At 40.5% G+C, this 21,194-nt stretch overlaps 1 protein-coding gene across 1 annotated transcript; it reads right to left on the reverse strand.

Moving 5' to 3' along the window:
- Positions 1–9,626: 9,626 nt before the first annotated feature.
- LOC100812808 (uncharacterized) lies at positions 9,627–12,355 on the reverse strand. Its single transcript, XM_003531880.4, has 3 exons — positions 12,062–12,355; positions 10,547–10,752; positions 9,627–10,180 (listed from the first exon to the last, which is right to left on the reverse strand). Exons 1-3 carry the CDS (start codon positions 12,161–12,163, stop codon positions 9,913–9,915), a joined length of 576 nt encoding a protein of 191 aa, XP_003531928.1. The 5' UTR covers positions 12,164–12,355; the 3' UTR covers positions 9,627–9,912.
- Positions 12,356–21,194: the final 8,839 nt, after the last annotated feature.

Below are 21,194 nucleotides of genomic sequence, written 5' to 3' on the forward strand. Positions count from 1 at the left end.
ACAACTCCCCCAAATTTACAGTTTTGCTTGTTCTCAAGCAAATAAAGAATAGTTCACTGGTCCCCAAGTGACAATAACATGCAGTTACTATGTACAAAGGTGTATGCAACAAAAGTTACTGATTGCATGATAAGAGAATGAAGCAAAATGCCCTCATCACTTGTCTTTTACAAGGCATGTAGTTATCCAATGAGAAGAATAAAATGTAACCTGAACAATTAGATGAAGTTAGGCATAAGACAGACATCAAGGAAAGTAGCTTAAACCATAGTCTGACGGCTACTGTTTCTCTCACGCACAAGTGTTTAAGATATTCATTAATAACAACTAGCAAAAGCTCTAATCTTTGTACTTCATCTCATGCCATAAAGTAAAAAATGTATAAACAGAATCAGAAGGACTTTCCCAGGCTTGTAGTGAGGTTTGGCTACAAAAATTCATTGGTTTTTCTAGGATTCAAAGGATTAGATTCTAAGAGAGCACAAATCCTAGACTTATCCTAGTGATCTTTTTAATACAATTAGCTTGCTCACTAGCTTTTCACTTTCATTTGCTTTTGACCTTATTACACCAGCACACATATTCTTTGATTGCTTTTTTTTTTTAACACTCAACTTATTTTTTGTGTGTGCTGATGCTTTATCTTTTTCTTTGCATCCCAATCAGTTCCACTCCCCCAAATTTGGGGTAAATTTTCCTTGAACCATTTGCTCTCCTAGAATCTAAACAAGGTATCTGGAGATAATCATTCAGGATCAGGGTTCAATTATTGACAAAATCATTCAGCTCAAAAAGGGTGCAAAGGGTACAGTTATCATTCAAGGTAAGCTTTTTGGTCAAAAGGCTTGTGTATGCATAATCATGGCCTTCATCATGTCCTCATTTATACATTTCATTCTAAAATTCAAAGATTGATGCAAAGATTATTACTCACAGCTAGTCGTTCACTCACAGTTTAAGTTCACACTCTCACCAGTTTTGGTTCAAGCTTTTCTTTCTCAATCAATCTGTCTACTGACTAACAATTCTAAATGCAAGTTCACATTCTTGTTCTTTCTTTTTCTAACATACACACTTGCTCAAACTCATGAAAAGAAACATAAACTCCATCACAATCATGCATTCAATTCAAAAACAAATCATACACCAATTTTCACAAAAAGATAAAAGTGTTCTACTGCCATATCATCAAAATCAAGTCAAACTGTTCCATATGCTTCAAAATGAGCAAACCAATTACCCATAAATAAAACTAGCACTGTATATAAACATAAAAGAAATATTGTACTGAAACCATAACCATAATAATAATAATCCAAAAAGAAAATAAAAAGCATCATTAGGAATTTAGAATTCCTGTGACTGGTCCTGGGTGTTCTTTGTCTGAACATCCTCCTCATCTTTCAGATGAAGTACTGGAGTAGCTGGAGGAGATGTGTCCATAGCCAGGACCGGTGTGGTTGGTATCTCTAACATAGGAGTGGAGGGGTCTGCTGTATGCTGAGGTGAGGGTAGGTCCACCACTAGTGCAGGAGGCTCTGAAGTGGCCTCTGTAGATGCAATTGGCTTTGATGTTTTGATGATGATCATGATGATGTGTTGCAATTGATGCAAATGGGCTTTTCAAGATTAAAATTCAAGACAATACTTCAAGATTACAAGGCACAACATCAAGATGATCACTAGAATATTAGGAAGGGAATTCCTAATTGAATTAGCAAAGGTTTGGCCAAGTAATTTAAAATAAAAAGTGTTTTTCAAAGGTTTTACTCTCTGGTAATCGATTACCAGAGGATGTAATCGATTACCAGTGGCCAAATACGTTTTATAACAGCTATAAAAATTTGAATTCAAAATTTTAGACTGTGTAATCGATTACACAATTTTGGTAATCGATTACCAGCAGTTAGTAAACGTTTTAATTCAAATTTTAAAAGATGTAATCGATTACACAATTACTGTAATCGATTACCAGACAGGAATTTCAGAAAAATAATTTCAAGAGTCACAACTTTTCAAAGGCTTTACTCATGACCACCAATGGTCTATATATATGTGACTTAAACACGAAATTGCTTAGAGATTTTAAGAACAACAAAGTGTTTATCCTCTCAAAAAGCAATTTCATTTTATCCTCTTAAGAATTCCTTGGCCAATTCAATTGCAATTCATTAAGGAATTAATTGAGTGCTCAATCTGTAAAATCCATCTCTTTCTAGAGAGATTTGTTCCTCTTCTTCTTCTCATTCTCTAAGGGATTAAGAGACTGTGAGTCTCTTGTTGTAAAGAATCTCTAAACACAAAGGAAGGGTTGTCCTTGTGTGTTTAGAACTTGTAAAAGGAATTTACAAGTTAGTGGAACTCTCAAGCAGGTTGCTTGGGGACTGGACGTAGGCACAAGGGTGTGGCCGAACCAGTATAAAACTGAGTTTGCATTTTCTCTTCCCTTAATCTCCTTTATTTATTATTGCTTTATATTCATATTCAAGTTGCTTCATTTGAATTAATATTTAAGAAGATTGTCATTAAGGGAATTCATAACTTAAGTAAAAAGTAAGATAGATTTTTAATTAGGAGAAAAGTTTGGAATATCTTAATTCAACCCCCCCCCTTCTTAAGATATCTGAGGCCACTTGTCTAACAGCCTCAAGAGATCTCTCAAGAGTGGCAGCAGCTACCTGTCTCACCTGTGTCTCACCTACCTCCTCCCCTAAAACAAATGGCTCTGGAATGGTGGCCTCAGATGACTCATCCTCCACATGTTGTGGTACCTGGGCAATGGGACCTTCATCTTCCTTGTGAAGAGAAGGTTGAGTCCTAGGCCAGGCTACCATCTCCCTGAACTGCTCAACTGATGGAATAGATCCTGGAGGCGCAACCACCTGTAAACTCTGTAATAAAATGATTTGTCCCTGATGAATGCTTTGAAGCATGGCTTCAAAGCACTGAGAATCTGTCTGAGCTGGGACAGAAGGAGCTGCTGAAGTGGATGCTGGAGTAGGAGCTACAGAAGTGGAAGGAAGCTCAACTGGCCTCGCCCTTGCCCTCCTAGCCCCTCGATAGAAACTGTTAGATCCTCGGGATTCGAACAGTTCTTCCTGATGTAGGCCAAGTTAATGACCGGGCTTAGGCGCTCAAAAGTAAGGTTGTTAGAGACAACCCCTTTGGCTCTACATAATGCGATGATCAGAGCAGGAAACCCAAGTCTAGAAGTGTTAGACTAGGCTATAGAAGTCATCTGGCCAGAAATAAGAGCTCATATGTGATGCAATCCTACCCCCCAAGGGTATTGGATAGAAGACTCCAAGAGGCTTGGGCTAGAGCTACTAAAGAAGGACCTAGGGTTCTCATGAACCTTAGGGTAGATTTTTGACCCCATGGGTCAAGGTTGGATCCACTCTTCTTTGTAAATATTAGAATAGGTTTTTTTCCTTCTTTTGGGCCTTGTATTTTGGCCATTCTAGTAGTATAGGGTTTTGCCTTGTATTTCAGGGCATTTTGAGTAGTCTTTGTAGTAGGGACTTTTTTTTTGTATTTTCATGTATTTTGTCATGGGGGTGAGCTTAGCTATTATAGGGGGTGTGTAGCTAAGCTCTAGCTTCTCATCTCAAGGAGGTGAGCTTAGCTATTAGAGAGGTGTGTGTAGCTAAGCTCTAGCTTCTTTAGGAATCTTCTTAAGAAAGCTTCTTAAGGAGGTTAGCTTAGTTATGAGAGGGGTGTGTGTAGCTAAGCTCTAGCTTCTCAAGGAAGTTTTCTCAAAGAAGCTTCTCAAGGAAGTTTTCACAAGAAAGCTTCTCAAGGAAGCTACCTAGTCTATAAATAGAAGCATGTGTAACACTTGTTGTAACTTTGATGAATGAGAGTCTTGTGAGACACAACTCAAAGTTCAAATTCTCTCCCTTTTTCTTCCTTCAATTTCGTGCTCCCCCCTCTCTCTTTCTCTCCCTCTTTCTTTTCCTCCATTGAAGCATCCTCTCCAAGCTTCTTATCCCAGACTCATCCTGGTGGTGAAGCTCCTTCTTCCAAGGCTTATTCCCTAGTGGATGGCGCCACCTCTTACCTCTTCTCCTTTGTCTTCCGCTGCATCTCCGTGGTGGAAAATCGCCATTAAAGGACCTCATTGAAGCTCAAAGATCCAGCCTCCATAGAAGCTCCACAAACAAGCTTCCATCACTATGTTCATGTCCATGCGAGAGACTAGTCCAAAGATCAGCCTAGCTCTGTCCACTGTCAGATCAGAGTTATGTGATGTGGGGCCTAGGTTGGAGTATGAGAGAACACTCCACACCTGAGCTAGATTAGTCAAATCTTTCCTGAGAATCTTCCCAGGATGGCCCTCAGTGTTCAAGATGAATCCTCGGCCTGGTATGCATAAGGCAGCCTCAATCTCTCTGTAATCTGTGGGCAACCTGTAATATCTGGAGTATGTGGGTAAAGTCTCACCCTCTACCAATACCACAAGTGTCTCCAGGAATGAGTTGAGACTGTCAGCATCAATCTTCACTAAATAACCTCTGACTCTGGATTGCTTTGATGAAGGTCCCTCAGAGCTATATAAGTTTGCATAGAACTCTTCCACCAAAGCCAAGTCCATGCTCCCATCAACCAAATTGGTGAGGCATTTATGGAAATTACACCTCTCCAATTCAGTTTTAAAATCATCTAGCTCAGTGTGATAGAGCTCTACCTTCCTTTCAGGTAAGATGTTTCTCCCCAAAACATTATCTGTGTACTGATTCCAAGCATCTAAGGAGGAAAACCTCCTTGTATCATATTGTGTTGTGGGTCTTGAACCAATACTTTTGTGTTTCCTAGAAGCCATCTGCATATAAAGGAACCAAACACTTAAACATGACACAAGTTGATCAAATTCAAAAACTGAAAAATAAAACTGAAAAATAAAACTGAAAAAGGCACTGGTGACTTAGCGAGACATGGTCCACTTAGCTGGCCTTCACAAAAAACACACTCCCGCTTAGCAACACATGGGATCGCTTAGCGGAAGTTGTAGAAATTCAGCTTTTGCATAATTGGCTTAGCTGGCAAGTGCCCGCTAAGCCTAAGGTCTGCCGCAAGGTTTTGCGCTAAGCTCTTTAGAAGCTGCGCTTAGCAGCACCATACAGTTCAAAAAATACACTAAGTACGGGAGCTTAGCGAGCAGGGCTCGCTTAGCTCGATGGATGCCACGACGAAATGTGCTTAGCTCTGGGAAGCTCGGCTTAGCGCGTGGCTATCAACAAAAAATTTGACTAAGTTACCTGGGCTTAACGATTCAGCCTCGCTTAGCCACAGGCATCCCAGCAAGAGGATGAGTGTTCATCCTCAAAAGATGAACTCGCTTAGCGCAGTAGGTGTAACACCCTGATATATATATATATATATATATATATATATATATATATAAATTATTAGTAATTATGTTTGATGTTTGATTATTTGTTGTGTTATTTTTATCCGTAATTATTTTTAAGGAGGTTAATTTAGTTAATAGAGGGGTGTGGATAGATAAGGATCTAGCTTCTCAAAGAAGTCTCTTGAGAAAGCTTCTCAAAGAAGCCACGAGGAAGCTTCTGGAGGAAGCCTCTTAATGAAGCTTCTAGAGAAAGCTACATGAAGCTGCCTCGGTAAAAATGTTGTCCAGCCTTCGTTAACCGTTGGATCTTCTCGAAATTTGGTCTGCAACTTCACAAGACACTTGTCCATGATCTGACCGTACGTACCACATTGCATCCGAGTGGTTGAGTTAGGTGCATGCATCATTATGTGCAGTCTTGATTGGGTCCATGGATGAATGATGAGTAATTGTTTGGATGTGGATGATGAATATTCGTTGGATATGAATGTTGTGTGTGCTCATCATGTTTGCCTATGTTCCTTGCTAATTGTGGTTATTTGGAATTGGTATTGGTTCTTTTTATAATGAACTCACCCTTGCAATTTTGTATCGTGTGGTTGATACCTGTGATGATCACGAACATTGTTCGTCGGAGCAGAATGACAACAGCAGGGTGCAAGAAGTAAGATTCTGGTGAGGAGCCGCCGAGCCGACGTGATGACGTTGGCGTTATTTTGGGATAGAGTTGTGTTTTGTAATCAACTCCTCCGTAGTTGGTTTTTAAGTTTTATTTTGTTGAGTTAAAGATGTAAAACTAGGATTTTAATTATATATATGAACATATTTAATTTTCATTATGTGTATGACATGTACCGAATTATTGTTTCTATGTAATTATGCATATTCACTTAAGTAATGGCGTGTTATTGGATAAATTTATGTTGTGACAAAATCACTTCTATTTTCATAAGCAAAAAATTAAGGGAGTTCTTTTTATAAAAATTGAAATTATCGAATATTAGTGTGTGGATACCGTAGCGACAAGGCGGGTCGTTACAGTAGGCGCGCTTAGCGAGTTCTTCCGAGAACGCATATATTCAATGAATACTGATGAACTCGCTTAGCGAGTTCATCACGTTTTCCAGAAAACACAGTTCGTTTTCTTGAATTCTTGATCTTGATTCTTGATATCTTGAGTCTTGATTCTTGATTCTTGAATCTTGATCTTGATTCTTGAGATCTTGAATCTTGATCTTGATTCTTGAGATCTTGAATCTTTGTTTGTAGGCTTTCTTCTTGAGTCTTGAATTCTTCTTGATTCTTGAACTTGAATCTTGAATCTTGAATCTTGATTCTTGAGATGGATGTTCTTTGATTCACTTGAGCTTTTTGTTCATCACTTTTGTCATCATTGTTATCATCAAAACACCTTTGAATCATTGTTGATTCATCATGAAGCTTTGCTTCCACACTTACCCATCCCAGTTGCACCTTGGGTAGACATTAGTATGAACTTTGTCCTTGGGCTTCCTAGAACCCAAAGAGGTGTAGACTCTATCTTTGTGGTGGTGGATAGGTTTAGTAAGATGGCACACTTTATACCATGCCACAAGGTGGATGATGCTTCCCACATCTCAAAACTCTTTTTCAGGGAAGTTGTGAGACTCCATGGTTTGCCTAGGACCATTGTGTCAGATAGAGATGCTAAGTTCCTTAGCCACTTCTGGAAATCCTTATGGGCTAAGCTAGGAACTAAACTTCTTTTCTCTACCACTTTTCATCCACAAACTGATGGGCAAACAGAGGTAGTGAATAGGTCTTTATCCACCCTTTTAAGGGCTCTTCTGAAAGGCAACCATAAGTCTCAGGATGAGTATCTTCCTCAGGTAGAATTTGCCTACAATAGGAGGGTTCATAGAACCACCAAGCAGTGTCCTTTTGAGGTTGTCTATGGGTTTAATCCCCTAACACCGTTAGACCTCATTCCCCTCCCACTAGACACTTCTTTTATACATAAAGAAGGGGAATCTAGGTCAGAGTTTGTAAAGAAGTTGCATGAGAGGGTTAAGAACCAAATAGAGAACCAAAAAAAGGTGTATTCAACTAAAGGAAATAGAGGAAGAAAAAAGCTAGTTCTTAATGAGGGTGACTGGGTTTGGCTCCATCTTAGGAAGGATAGATTCCCTACTAAAAGGAAATTCAAGCTTAGCCCTAGAGGGGATGGACCTTTTCAGGTTTTGGAGAGGATCAATAACAATGCTTATAGGTTGGACCTCCCATAAGAGTATGGAGTCAGCACCACTTTTACCATTTCTGATTTAATTCCTTTTGCAGATGAAGCTGATATTGAGGAGGAGGAACTAGCAGATTTGAGGTCAAATCCTCATCAAGGGGGAGGGGATGATGCAATCCTCTCTAGGAAGGGACCAGTCACTAGAGCCATGAGCAAGAGGCTCCAAGAGGATTAGGCTAAAGCTGCTAAAGAAGGCCCTAGGGTTCTCATGAACCTCAGGGTAGATTTCTGAGCCCATGGGCCAAGGTTGGGTCTAATTATCTTTGTACATATTAGACTAGGAAATCATTATATTTGGTCCTTGTATTTAGGGCTCCATAATGTAGGTAGGGTACCCTAGAAATATAGGATTTTTCAGCGCTTGTATTTTAGGGCACCTAGACTAGTTTTTGTATTAGGGGTAGTTTTGTAATTTCACATGCACTAAGTGAATATTTGATGTGTGTGTTGGGAAATAAATTTAATTGAATTGGTAGAAGCCCAATCCAATTAAATTTTAGAGGGGGAGGTGAGCATTTGCTTACTACACCCCATTGTCACATCATATAGTCACACTTTATGCATGTCCTTCATGTTTTACATGCCTCATGACACCTAAGCACACTTAGTGGAGAATCTTGGAATTGATCTTGGATTAATAGGCTGAACCATCACTAAAATTCACTAATCATAATTAGTGAAATTTTGGCTCCAAAGTTTGGCTCCACAAATTCAATTTCAAATTCAAGTGAAATTTGAATTGAAATTCAAATTCTCCTCCAATTTTGTATGACACTTAGGCTATAAATAGAGGTCATGTGTGTGCATTTTTTAAACTTTGATCATTTGAAAATTAAACTTCAAATTTCAGAGCTCTTTTAGAGCACAAAATTTTGTGTTCTTCTCTTCCTCTCACCTCAGTCATCTCCTTCTTCCTCCAAGCTCTTATCCATGGCCTCCTATGGTAGTGAGCTTCTTCTAGACTCATCTTCTCCTTGAAGTGGTGTCTCCTCTCTCTCTTCCTTCTCCATTCCGCTACCATTCATCTTCCAAGAAACAAAAGAATCCATTGATGAAGAAGATCCTAGGCCTACAAGCTCTAATGGAGCTTACATCAGCTTGAGCCTCGATGATCACTGAAGGACTGCATGATATGGAAGTTTTAATGCTTAAACATTTGTTGCTATTAGATAAATGCATGAGGTATTTTATCAATTAGTTTTTAGGGAGGGGGTTGGGGCAAATGTTCGTTATTACATTCGGCGGGGGGAATATGGCATGTGTGCCACAAAATTGTTACAGGTGTTGTGGGGCATGTAATACTGTATTTTGTATATCATGTACTTATTTTACTGGTCTGGGATTGCCAAATCTTGTGTCATAACCTCAGGCTGTTTTATTAAATATTTTATTCTTTGCTGTGAAGAAAAAAAAATTTGAAGTGTGCACCTTCAATATAAGGTTCTCTTGGGTTTGCTGAGGTTTGATTTAAGTTGAATCAGGTTGTGAACTTGGGTGGTGGCTTCCTATTCAGTGTGTTTAGTTTGAGGTTTGATTTAAGTTGAATCAGGTTGTGGACTTCAGTGATGGCTTCCTATTCAGTGTGTTTAGTTTAGATGATGAAAATAAAAATAATAAAAATAAAAGATAAATTTTTGAATTAAAATAGAATATAAAAGATATGAATCTCAAAAAATACAAATGTTTTCTCCAATATTATTTCTCCTTCAACAACAATCAAACCTACAAGACACTGATTTCGGTGGTTAAAGTAATATCGCTGGAAGCTTTATACAAGTTAACTAGGATGCTTTTGTCACAGGGAATATAGTTGGGTTTACTGATGTTTGAAAAAAAATTGGGTTTACTGTTTTTACAAGATGTGATGCGCAGAAGTTAAGGCCCAATTTATTGTCTTGAATTTTTTTCAAGAAACAAGACCAATTTCTTTGGAGTTGACTAATATAAATGCAGCCTCCAAAGCTCCAACTCAGTTGATTTTCTTATCGATAGCAAGACTTTCAAAAATTCCAATTCTATTAGAGGGAAATATAGGCCCAAACATTTTCCAGACTTTCAACATCACGTTTATCTGAAACCCAATAACATAATGAGAGACCCTCTTTTTCCTAAACTACGATATTTATAGATATAGCTATAAATTGCTTCTGACCAGTAACATCCACAAAAACATTATAAACACCTAAGAAAAACCAAACTGAAAATCACCGTTTTGCTAGTGACAATCATAGAGATATCCACTGAAATTAAGACTCAATTTGTTACCCTTTTCAGCCATAGTCCATCATGCATATCCAGCCATTCCAACAGTGGAGCTCACCCGATTTGCCTTATGAGAAACTGGTGTTGTCATTGCCTTCGTGAAGTACATGTAATAGTATACGTTAAGAATCATGGTTGCAACAACGAAAACCGCTCCGGCAATGAAGACACCTTTCCGCAAGGCTTCACATGAGAAGTTATGAGCATAAATCATTCCACGGTATTTGGTGTGGTAGGCATTCTTGGTTGCACCTGCTATCAAGCAAGCTTCTGCTACCAGAAAAGTGACCCTGGGAAAGCATTAAATGTACACATGAAACTCAAAGATTCAATGTGAGTTGTCGGGACCAAGAAGCTTAACATGAATAAAGACATAAAAACCACATATTGTAGAGTAAAAAAATATTTTTAAGCTGGTTACCTTTGACCAAATTTATAGGCAAAAGGATGAGGGGTTATGTAGGTTATAAATCAAACAATTAAACCGTTAGAGATGGGGCAAATGATGAAATCTCCAATGATTAGTTTCACTAGAGTAACAAAAGCATACATTTGAAGCATATAATATTCCTAATCCTACCACAATATTTTAGCTTCTTCAATATCAGCTGCTAAGACAAAATAGAAATTCTCGGGTAAGAATTAAGAATTCTTACCAAGAAGAAAGAAAATATATAATGGACCACGCTCGATTTACCCCAGGTGTTAAGGGCCTCCCAAAGCACATGCACTTTGTCACTCCCATTAGCAGTGATTCACCAGAAAGAAGAAACAGGAAAGCGCCCACTCCATAACCAGTGGCAACATCTGAACTATAGCTGCAGAATGTTTCATTTGTTCCTTCAATTTTGTGCATGGTTCCCTGTCAAGCAAGAGCAAATAAAAAAGGGTCAAGTTATTAATAACAAAATGTATATAGCACCTCACATTTAAAAAACACTGACTTTAAAAATATTAACTGAACGGTATCAGAAGTATATGCAGCAATATACTACGTCTCGACTTCCCATTATGCAAGTGTGGCAGTGTTTTATAGGGTGATAAATTCACTACGACTCTGAATTTCAGTGCTGGAAATGCTCTTGAAAAGAAGTATTTTATTGTTTTTACATATTATTTCCCTTTGACATACTTTTACAGTTATTCAGAACCCATACCAATTTACAATAAACCAGGTAACGGAGCCACCAAAACTCCCTTACAGGATGTTGTCTGCAGTGAACATTTCACTACTTTTGGCATTTAACACAACAAGCTCTAAAGTCACATAATGGTTACAAACATACACATACAGAGGAAAAGGGAGAAACAACAGATGTTATACCAAAAGTGAGGAAGATAGATACAAGCTCTTTGGAAGTCAACAAAAAGAATGCAGAAGTATCATCAGACAGGTTATTGTGTGTTATAATAAGGGACATGCAGTCACTCCTGTGCTACATCAATATGATCTTTCCTTAGTTATTCTAGCACCAGGCTCACTATGTGGCTCCAGCACTTGAAGGTGTTATTTTATAACCAGTTATTAACAATAGATCTACAAGAGCTTTCAACAACGAATTCAGGATCGACCCAAAGATAATGCAACTAAAGCCTATGCTTTAGGCCCACCAACAAAATAATATTTACTATTGGTTTTTATAAAGTAAAAAAGATCACATATGTTGACAAAAAGTCTCAACATATAATTCTTTCTTTTAAAGTAAAAAATTTTCTCTTTAAATTTGGTTTAGGCCTCTCTCAACGTTGGGCCGGCCCTGACAGCCATAGATTGGCTTTCCTGTTCACATTGAAGGAGGAGTGAGAGAAAAACGCCCACACAGCATGAAGGGCAACAAGAACTGTGCTAAGTATAAAACTGAGTTTTTCCAAGGATCAGATGCACTGATTATGGTGATTATGAAGAGGTAGTTACCGAAATTAAACAAACAAATCACTTGCATCAAATACCAGGAAGAATTAGCGAAATTCACACCTAAGGCAAAACATAAAACTCAGACACAAAATTTAACATATAGATAGATCTATGTCAAATTGTCAAGCAACGATGTTCTTAGCATAAAAACAATAACGTGTGACGAGGAAGACAAATAAAAGTGAATAAAAAAAAAACCTTAGCAATGTAACTTTAAACTAAAGGGTTTAAGAGAGAGAGAGAGAAAGCGGCTTACGACGCTTCTTCTTCTCTCGGCGGCAATGGCGAACCCGAAAGCGACCAAGCACAGAACCACGACCAAGAGGTGCACGAGAGTGGACCCTCTTCCCTCTGCCATCTCTAGCTGCTAGAGAAAGCCTGCTTCACTGTCTATGCTAAATGAGTTTGTTTGATTGTTTGACTAGATGAGAGAGGGGGGGGGGGAGAGGGAAGTAGAAAACTTGTGAACTGTGAACAAAGTGAGTGGAGAGAGAGAGAATGTTGGACCCACGCGTTAATGGAGGGAGTGTATCATACTTTCGGTTTGAAGGGTACGGAATGAATATTGATAATACGTGTTAAATAGCCAGAGAGGAATGCCGGTTCATGTCACGCGCCAGGTCCTGGTATTATTTGCGAAGCAACCACGAATTTTGATTATTAAGGTCGTGTTTAGTTTAGAACAGAGAATCATAGACATTTGAGAAATATAGGAGAAATTTTTAAATCAATAATGTGTAAGAGGTGTTCATCTTATAGAATAAAGTATATTTTTTTCTTGGATATTATTTTTCTTCTTCAAAATAAATACATCTTAAAAAGACTTAATTGTAAAATTGATTCCTTAATTACTTAGAGTATTTAAAATGATTGTCTAATGTGAATAAGGAAGACATCTAATTTTTGGTTGATCACAATTGACAACCGTTGGATTAATCTCATCTTTATATTAGTATGGTGCACCCTCCACACATAATTCCTTCTCCCTTTTGTCTTCTATATTTGCATCTCTAGTACCTCCTTTCTTCCCACCATTGTCGACCTCAACTCCTTCCTTGTCATTCTCTCTAGTGAGCCCTAATTTGTCCACACCCGCAACTCCCCCTCTTTCCTTGACAACTTGTTGGATTGAGCACTTATCACTAGGCCAAAAGTTATAGCTGATAGTCCAGGTGTAACTCTTTCAAGTCAAGAGCGTAACAGCCCTACCGTCATGAATTGACTATGACTTGACCCACCTGGGCCTCCATCATGGGACAATTGATGTCATAGCCCGACAAACAATCCCCCCTTCAGTAATTGTCCCACTGGGAATCGAACTCATGACCTTAGCTCTGATACCAATTGTGGGATTGAGCGCTTACCACTAGGTCGAAAGCTATAGCTAATAGTCAGGGTGCAACTCTTTCTACTTAAGAGCGTAACAGCCCAAGCGCCACCAGTTGACTATGACTTGACCTACTTGGGCCTTCGCCATGGGACAATTGATACCACAACCCGGCAAACATGGCTAACTCTAATTGGCCCAATCTAATGACATTGTCGTCATCGACTTCTGCTACAGTTCCCTCTCCTCGACGATGATGCCTACGTCAGAGATAAACAAGTTGTTTGGATAAGCCACAATGATGACGATGGTTTCCATGTCGTCGCCTACAAAATTTAGGACTTCACTGATGTGCGACAATTGTGGCTCAAAAGAGTGGTGCCTCCTTTACTACCTTTGGGTTTGTGGCATGAATCGTCGCATCTATGTCCTTTGCTTCCACCTTTTGTTCTTTTGCCCCTCCTACTTCGAGTTATTAGAGAAAGGGATTTGGGGAAGAAGGGGGAGAAGGGAGTGGAGGAGGCTTAGTGAGTGACAATGGCATTCGTGATCGTGATGGGTCGTGACTGAAGAAGGATGGCGATGGTGGTTGGCTGCAATGACAGTGAAGGAGCCATAGGAGAGGAAGAGAAAGAGACTAAGAGAGGAAAGTTATGGTGTGGAGGGTCTACAATAAGAATGTGTCTTAGATTAATCTAATGGCTCTTAAAAATGATACATGGTAGATCACTTGATGGTGGTCCACCCTAGACACCGTCATTTAAAATTTATATAAAAGTTCAATTTAGTTTTCCAATTTTTAAAAAATTCAATAAGATATTTTAATTGTTAAAAACACTATAACTATGTTATTTTCGTTCAATTGTTTCCTAACACCATCAAGTTACAAGTTTCAATGGTTTAAATTTATAATTATCTTTTATTTTAGTCCTTTAAAAAATGTTTAATTTTAGTCTTTTAAAAATTTAATTTTTTTGTTGCAATCTTGTTATCAAGTTTTTTATTTTAGTCCATTAGTAGTGTAATCGTGATAGGACAATCATGTGATTTTTTTGTGGTTTTAAATCCTTGTTTATTCAAAATTATTGATGACATTAGACTACTTGATGAGATTTAATTTCAACATTGTTATTACCTCATCGACTAACTGATGTGCCATCATTTTCTTCTATTTTCTAAACCCTTTTTGCATCATTTTAATTATTGATTGGTCTTAATTGTCAATTAATTAGGCAGTTTTATTATTTGGGCTCATTTAGCTAATTTGATGTTTTTAATCTAATTTCAGGAATTAATGAAACATTGGGCTTAATCCGGATTTTGGTTGTGGACTTGAAGAGGGCAAATAAAGCAGCGCTTACCTTAGTTAATTTCTAATTAGGAAATTTCGCAATTTTATTTTATGTTGTTCAGTGTTTATTTCGTTTTGGGCCAGAGTATTGTAATAGGGCCCAGTGACTTTGAGTGACTCTTTTTAAATAGCTGCCTTGGGATTCGTGCAGGGCATTCTGTTATGCTATTTTCATTATTCAGAGCTTTGGTTTTAGGTTTTCACATTTTTCTGTTCCCTTGTTACGGTTTTCGTTCTTAATGCAAATTTCCGTTTTCTGCTTCTAATTACGAGTTCATTCTTGCTTCTTCTTCTACTTTCATTTACGTTTCTGTCTCATTTACGTTTTTGTTCATTTACGTTTCTGCTTCATGTTTCATTTGCGTTTTCTGTTTGAATCCATGGAAGGCTAGATTTTCTGGTGTTGTTTCCTTTTGAGGACGAAGCCCAACTCTCTTTGAGGTTTCGCTTGTAATGTGGTTCCCTGGCAGTTTTCCCTTCACCAGTTATCCCAAATTCGTGAATATTAATCAGTGCACGCTTCGTGTTCGATTAATTGCCTCTGAGCCTAACTTGCGTTCATGCTTAATGGAAGAAGGGCTAACTGGTGTATGTGGTGCCTAATCACGTATTGACAACCCTAAGTTGATTTTCGCTTGTCATACCCTAATTTCGTCCGGGGACCTTTGCTTGGTGGCATGCAACTTGTGTTTGGTCATTTTGAGGTGCTTGGCACCCATCATTAGGCAATTTGTGAAATTCCGTGACGTTCCGGAAATCAAAAGAAAATATTGATGCACAATCCGTAAGGTTCCGTGACACACCGGAAATCAAAAGGAAGCATCGTTGCACAAATAGTGAGGTTCCGTAACATTCCGTAAGTCAAAAAAGGGGATGATTATGTAATCTGCAAGGTTCCGTAACATTACGGAAAGAAAACAAGTATCGTTACGAAATTCGTAAGTTTCCGTAACTTTACGAAAAAAGAATCACCAAAAAAAAGGCAGGGGGTGTATTTAGTAAAAATGGGGGTGCAAATAGCAACCAAGCCCACTTGGGCCCTCCAGAAGATTCCTCCAGAAAGCTGTTGCTTCTGGAGGAAGCAACCTTGCTCGCCTGGGCGAGCTGGGTGGCAAGCTTCTCCCCCAATTTTCTATAAATAGGGGGAGAAGTGAAGTAGAAAAGGGTCCAGCCTCTTAGGCACTTCTCTCTCTCGAAATAGCTGAGGAAAATTAGTTCCGTGAAGAAAATCCAAGCCGAGGCACTTCCGTAACGTTTCCGTAATGTTTCCGTGAGTAATTACGCGAAGGTTCTCGACCGTTCTTCAAGATTCATCGTTCGTTCTTCGTTTTCTTCAGTCTTCAATGGGTAAGTACCTCAAACCAAGCTTTTCAATTCATTCTATGTACCCGTGGTGGTCCACATTTTGTTTCATGTATTTTTATTCTCGTTTTCATTTACTTTTTATACCCCTTTTTGACGTGCTTAAGCCATTTATTTAAGTCATTTCTCGCTTAATCTAAAAATAAAAATAAATTTCCACCGATCGTTTGAATTGTATCATCCGTTAATTTCGGTTAAAATGAATTCCGACCGTTCGGTCGTGCCGTAAGCACGTTGGAAATCAAAAAAGAGGTAAAATAATAATATAATAATAAAAAAATACCTTTTAGTAAAATAAAGCGAAAAATCAATCGGACGTTTTCTCTTTGGGATTTCTCATTCTTAATTGAATTGACTAATTACTAAAGTGAAACTAAGGCTAAAATCAACTCGCCTAGTCAAGCTCGTCCACAAAAATAGGATTTTGAAAAGTTTATCATTTCTGTTTCTTACTAAATAAGATCGATCATTTTTAAGGTCCAACGCCTTAAAATGATCACCTTTCAAGTAAAAAAGAATCACTTGATTCACGCATAAGAAAGAACTACGTAGGTCTGATTTCCTTACCACAATTGAGGAATACGTAGGAGCAAAGGGAAACACCCTTGTCGACCACAAAAAAGAGGAAAAATATAAAAAGGTTGTAAAAGATATAAGAACGTAAAAGGGAACGTAAAAATCTAAGTCATGTTTGCACATTCGATTAAAGGCTGCCGTCTCTTATGACGGACGTGTGGGGTGCTAATACCTTCCCCATGCGTAAATACAACTCCCGAGCCTTTCACTTAAAAGTTCGCAGATCGCATCTTTTTCGATTTTTTTGACGTTTTCCTCAAATAAACGTTGGTGGCGACTCCGCGCGTATTCCTTTCGTGGAACACGCATCCCGCGAGTCACGCGTTGCCCTCCCGCCGAAGGGTAGGTTGCGACAGTTGGCGACTCCACTGAGGACTATTTTTAGAGAGTTAGGCCATTTAATCTTGTGCAATGTTTAATCATGACTTTCTCCCTTGTTGGTTTCCCTTTATTTTTTATGTTCTTGTGTATATAAACTCTTTGTTGCTTTTAGTGCATTTTAACATGTATGCATGAGGTAAATATTTATTCATTTGATGCACACAAACACCAACACTATTTGCACACACTGTGAGTTAAAAAAAAAAGGGGCCCTATACCCGGGTTCATGGGAACATAAGGAGCGGAGGTGAATCTGTGATCATGCTAGGTCTCCGACTTGCTTGATTACAGTGAACCCTCATCTAGAGTTTTTCTCTTTGAAAACATATTGTTGCTAGTAGTCCCTACTGCTGCTGTATGTTCTTCGAAGGGGATGATACCTCTAGAAACCATCAAGAGAGATATGACTGCCTTGGGGGTTATCACTAAAAGCCTAGTTAGCTCTCTCCCTTATAGGTCCCTTAAATAGGGGCACGGAGCAAACACGCTGTGTGCCATTTTTCCACACTGCCATGCATAAGTATCATATACCTTTTTGCTTATATTCAGTAAGTATTGTCATACTATGTACATTCCCGTATTGCACCTTTTGCATATGCATCGCACACGGGTTCTGTCTTGATCCCCTCTATAGACAAATCAACCGAGGGTCCGGGTCACCGTCTTAAATACATACGTTGGGGCACTTTGCTACCCCTAGACGTTGTGTCTAAGAAGGAGACAGTTTCTCGGGCTCCCGCATTCCTAAATTACATCTGTGTCATATGCATTCCTTCATGCATTCATCCATTCCACCCATGAGATATCAGGAGTTTTGATTTGCACCAGCTTTTTGTCTCACTTTAGTAAGCATGGGGACAAATCAAACCGGCAAGAGGTTTTACCAAGTCAAGGTTAAAGGCCTAGATACCACCAGCATCAAGGAATTAGGGCGGTTGATGGAACCTCTCCAAATGCAAGCCTTCCGCAAGACTTACGGAAAGATCTTAGATTTGACCATAGCAGAGGTATCCATAGAGGCCATTGCGTCACTCACCCAATACTACGACCAGCCTTTGAGATGCTTCACGTTCGGAGACTTCCAATTGGTACCGACCATTGAAGAATTTGAGGAGATTCTAGGATTTCCTCTCGGGGGAAGAAAACCATATCTTTTCTCCTGGTATCTCCCCTCTTTGAGCAGAATTGCAACTGTGGTCAAAGATTCAGCAAGAGTTTGGACCGCGTAAAACAAACTCTAAACGGCATAGCGGGCCTACCACGGAAGTACCTAGAAGACAAGGCGAGGGATATGGCAAATCAAGAAGATTGGGTCTCGTTTATGGATGTGTTAGCATTGCTAATCTTTGGGGTTGTCCTCTTTCCAAACGTAGATGGTTTGGTGGACCTAGCCGCGATCGACGCCTTTCTTGCATACCACCATAGCAAGGAAAGCCCGGTGGTAGCTGTCTTGGCAGATTTATTTGACACATTTGACCGAAGGTGCGAGAAAAGTAGCGCACGGATCATCTGTTGCTTGCCCGCTCTTTGTGTTTGGTTGGTTTCACACCTGTTCCAGCAAGACACGAGGCATCCATGTCCGCTCCAAAGCCATCACTCGTGTGCTGAAAAGAGAAGAATAGATTGGGACCAGCTCTTGGCTGGGATAGGAGGTAGAACAATCAGTTGGTTCCCCCGATGGAAGGAAGGAAAGGAGGGAGTCCTTTTCTCATGTGGAGGGTACCCAAACATTCCGCTGATAGGAATGAGGGGTTGTATTAACTACAATCCCGCGCTCGCTATAAGACAACTAGGGTACCCCATGAGGGTAGCACCGATGGAAGAAAGCATGTCTCCTTTCCTTGTGAGAGATTTTGGTGCGCAAAATTTCAAGGCTATACAAAGAATCCATAAGGCATGGGAAACCCCGTTAAGGAAAGATCAAGAACTTAGGGGAATTCGTAATGGCATCATTGGTGGTTATCATGAATGGCTGAAAGTTCATATACGAGGTTTAGATTGGCTCGTCAAGTTAAAAGTCATCCGCGAAGACAGTTTCGAAGCACCGGAAGAAGACGAAGAAGTCCAAGCTCTCAAAAAAGAGTTAGGAAAGGCAAAACTTGCCAAGGAGAAGTTCAAGTTAGCCACTACACACATCCGGAAGGAGTGTGCCGAATTACGGGAAGAGAATGCAACTACCGCAAGAGCCCTTGAACAAGAGACCAAGAGGGCTCGCAAGGAAGAGTATGGCCGTAACAAATTTCGCGAAGCTCTGTGGGGTAGCAACAATGAACTCAAGCTGCGAAGGGAAGAGAGGGACCAGTCGCGAGCACATAGCATGGTCTTGAAAGAGGAGTAAGTTGCCTGTTCAAGGTCCAAAAGGAGCTTGTCTCAGCGTTTATGCGAGACAGAGACCAACATGCTAGCTATCATCGCCAAGTACCAAGAAGAGTTAAGTCTAGCCACGACCCACGAGCATAGGGTCGCGGATGAGTATGCCCAAGTATATGCGGAAAAAGAGGCTAGAGGAAGGGTGATCGACTCTTTACACCAAGAGGCAACCATGTGGATGGATCGGTTTGCTCTTACCTTGAACGGGAGTCAAGAACTTCCCCGATTGTTAGCCAAGGCCAAGGCAATGGCGGACACCTACTCCGCCCCCAAAGAAATTCATGGGCTTCTCGGCTATTGTCAGCATATGATAGACTTAATGGCCCATATAATTAGAAACCGCTAGGAAACTTGTATGGTCTCTCAGATCTTGACCAGATACGACTTTCTGAAATAAAATGAGTTGGTCCCATGTTTCTACTCCAAAAAGCTTGTGCGAATCAAATCACTCCTGCATTTTATCTCTAGCATGCATTCTTTCTTTCTTTACCCACTCCTCACGTTTGGTTTTTTAGGGAAAAACACCATAACTAAACGCGCCACAAGGCATCCCTATCGCACCAGATCCAAATCTAGAACAATGGGTGATCAAGAGGAGACACAGGAACAGATGAAAGCCGACATGTCGGCTCTGAAAGAACAGATGGCTTCCATGATGGAGGCCATGTTAGGAATGAGGCAGCTCATGGAGAAAAACGTGGGCACCGCTGCCGCTGTCAGTTCGGCTGCCGAAGCAGACCTAACTCTCTTGGCTACCGCGCGCCATCCTCCCTCAAACATAGTAGGACGGGGAAGGAACACGCTGGGGCATGACGGCAACCCTCATCTGGGATACAACCGAGCGGCTTACCCTTATGGATTGCCGCCCAACTACTCACCACCCGTCCTGCAAGACGATGCGGGCCATATTACTTCTCCCGTCCTTGAAAGAGAGCCTCCTCAACAGCCTGACGAGGTCCACGAAGACCCTCAAGACTATGCTCGAAGGGATGTCGAGTTCTATCCCCCGATCCCCGAAGGGCCGGCACCCAGCACGTTGCCTCAGCCCAACATCACGACACAACCAATAGTTTTGTCCATGGAAGGACCACCCCCGGCAACTGAAGAAAGGAGGAAGCTCGATCTCCTCGAGGAGAGACTGAGGGCCGTGGAAGGATTTGGTGACTATCCGTTCGCAGACATGACGGATCTCTGCTTAGTACCCGATGTTGTTATCCCTCCGAAGTTCAAAGTACCGGACTTCGACAAGTATAAAGGGACAACTTGTCCCAAGAACCATCTCAAGATGTACTGTCGCAAGATGGGCGCACACTCTAAGGATGAGAAGCTATTAATACACTTTTTTCAAGATAGCTTGGCCGGAGCCGCAGTAGTTTGGTACACTAATTTGGAAGCTTCCCGTATCCGTACTTGGAAGGATCTGATTACTGCCTTCTAAGGCAATATCAGTATAATTCCGATATGGCTCTCGATCGCACTCAGCTGCTGAATATGTTCAAGAAAGAGGGCGAAACCTTTAAAGGATACGCACAGCGGTGGAGAGACCTGGCAGCACAAGTGGCTCCTCCCATGGTCGAGAGAGAGATGATCACTATGATGGTAGACACTTTGCCAGTGTTCTACTATGAGAAGCTAGTAGGTTACATGCCGTCCAGCTTCGCGGACCTAGTGTTCTCCGGGGAAAGAATCGAGGTAGGATTGAAAAGAGGAAAGTTCGATTACGTTTCCTCCACGAGTGCGAATGCCAAAAGAATCGGGACAACGGGGGCAAAAAGGAAGGAAGGAGATGCCCATGCTGTCTCTTCAACGCCCGCATGGGTCAAACCCCCGCAGCCACCTCATGGTACCCATCAGTACGCGCAACATCACCCGAGCTTCTCGGCTCACACCGGGAACGCCTCTAGTTCAGCACCTGTGCAGCCTAAGGCACCCACCCAGAGGGAAGCTCCCCAAGTTCCAACTCCGAACACAACTCGCCCGCCCGGCAATTCCAACGCAATAAGGAACTTCCCTCCGAGGCCA

Source organism: Glycine max, chromosome 8 (genome assembly GCF_000004515.6).
Source record: "Glycine max cultivar Williams 82 chromosome 8, Glycine_max_v4.0, whole genome shotgun sequence".
Lineage (NCBI taxonomy): Eukaryota > Viridiplantae > Streptophyta > Magnoliopsida > Fabales > Fabaceae > Glycine > Glycine max.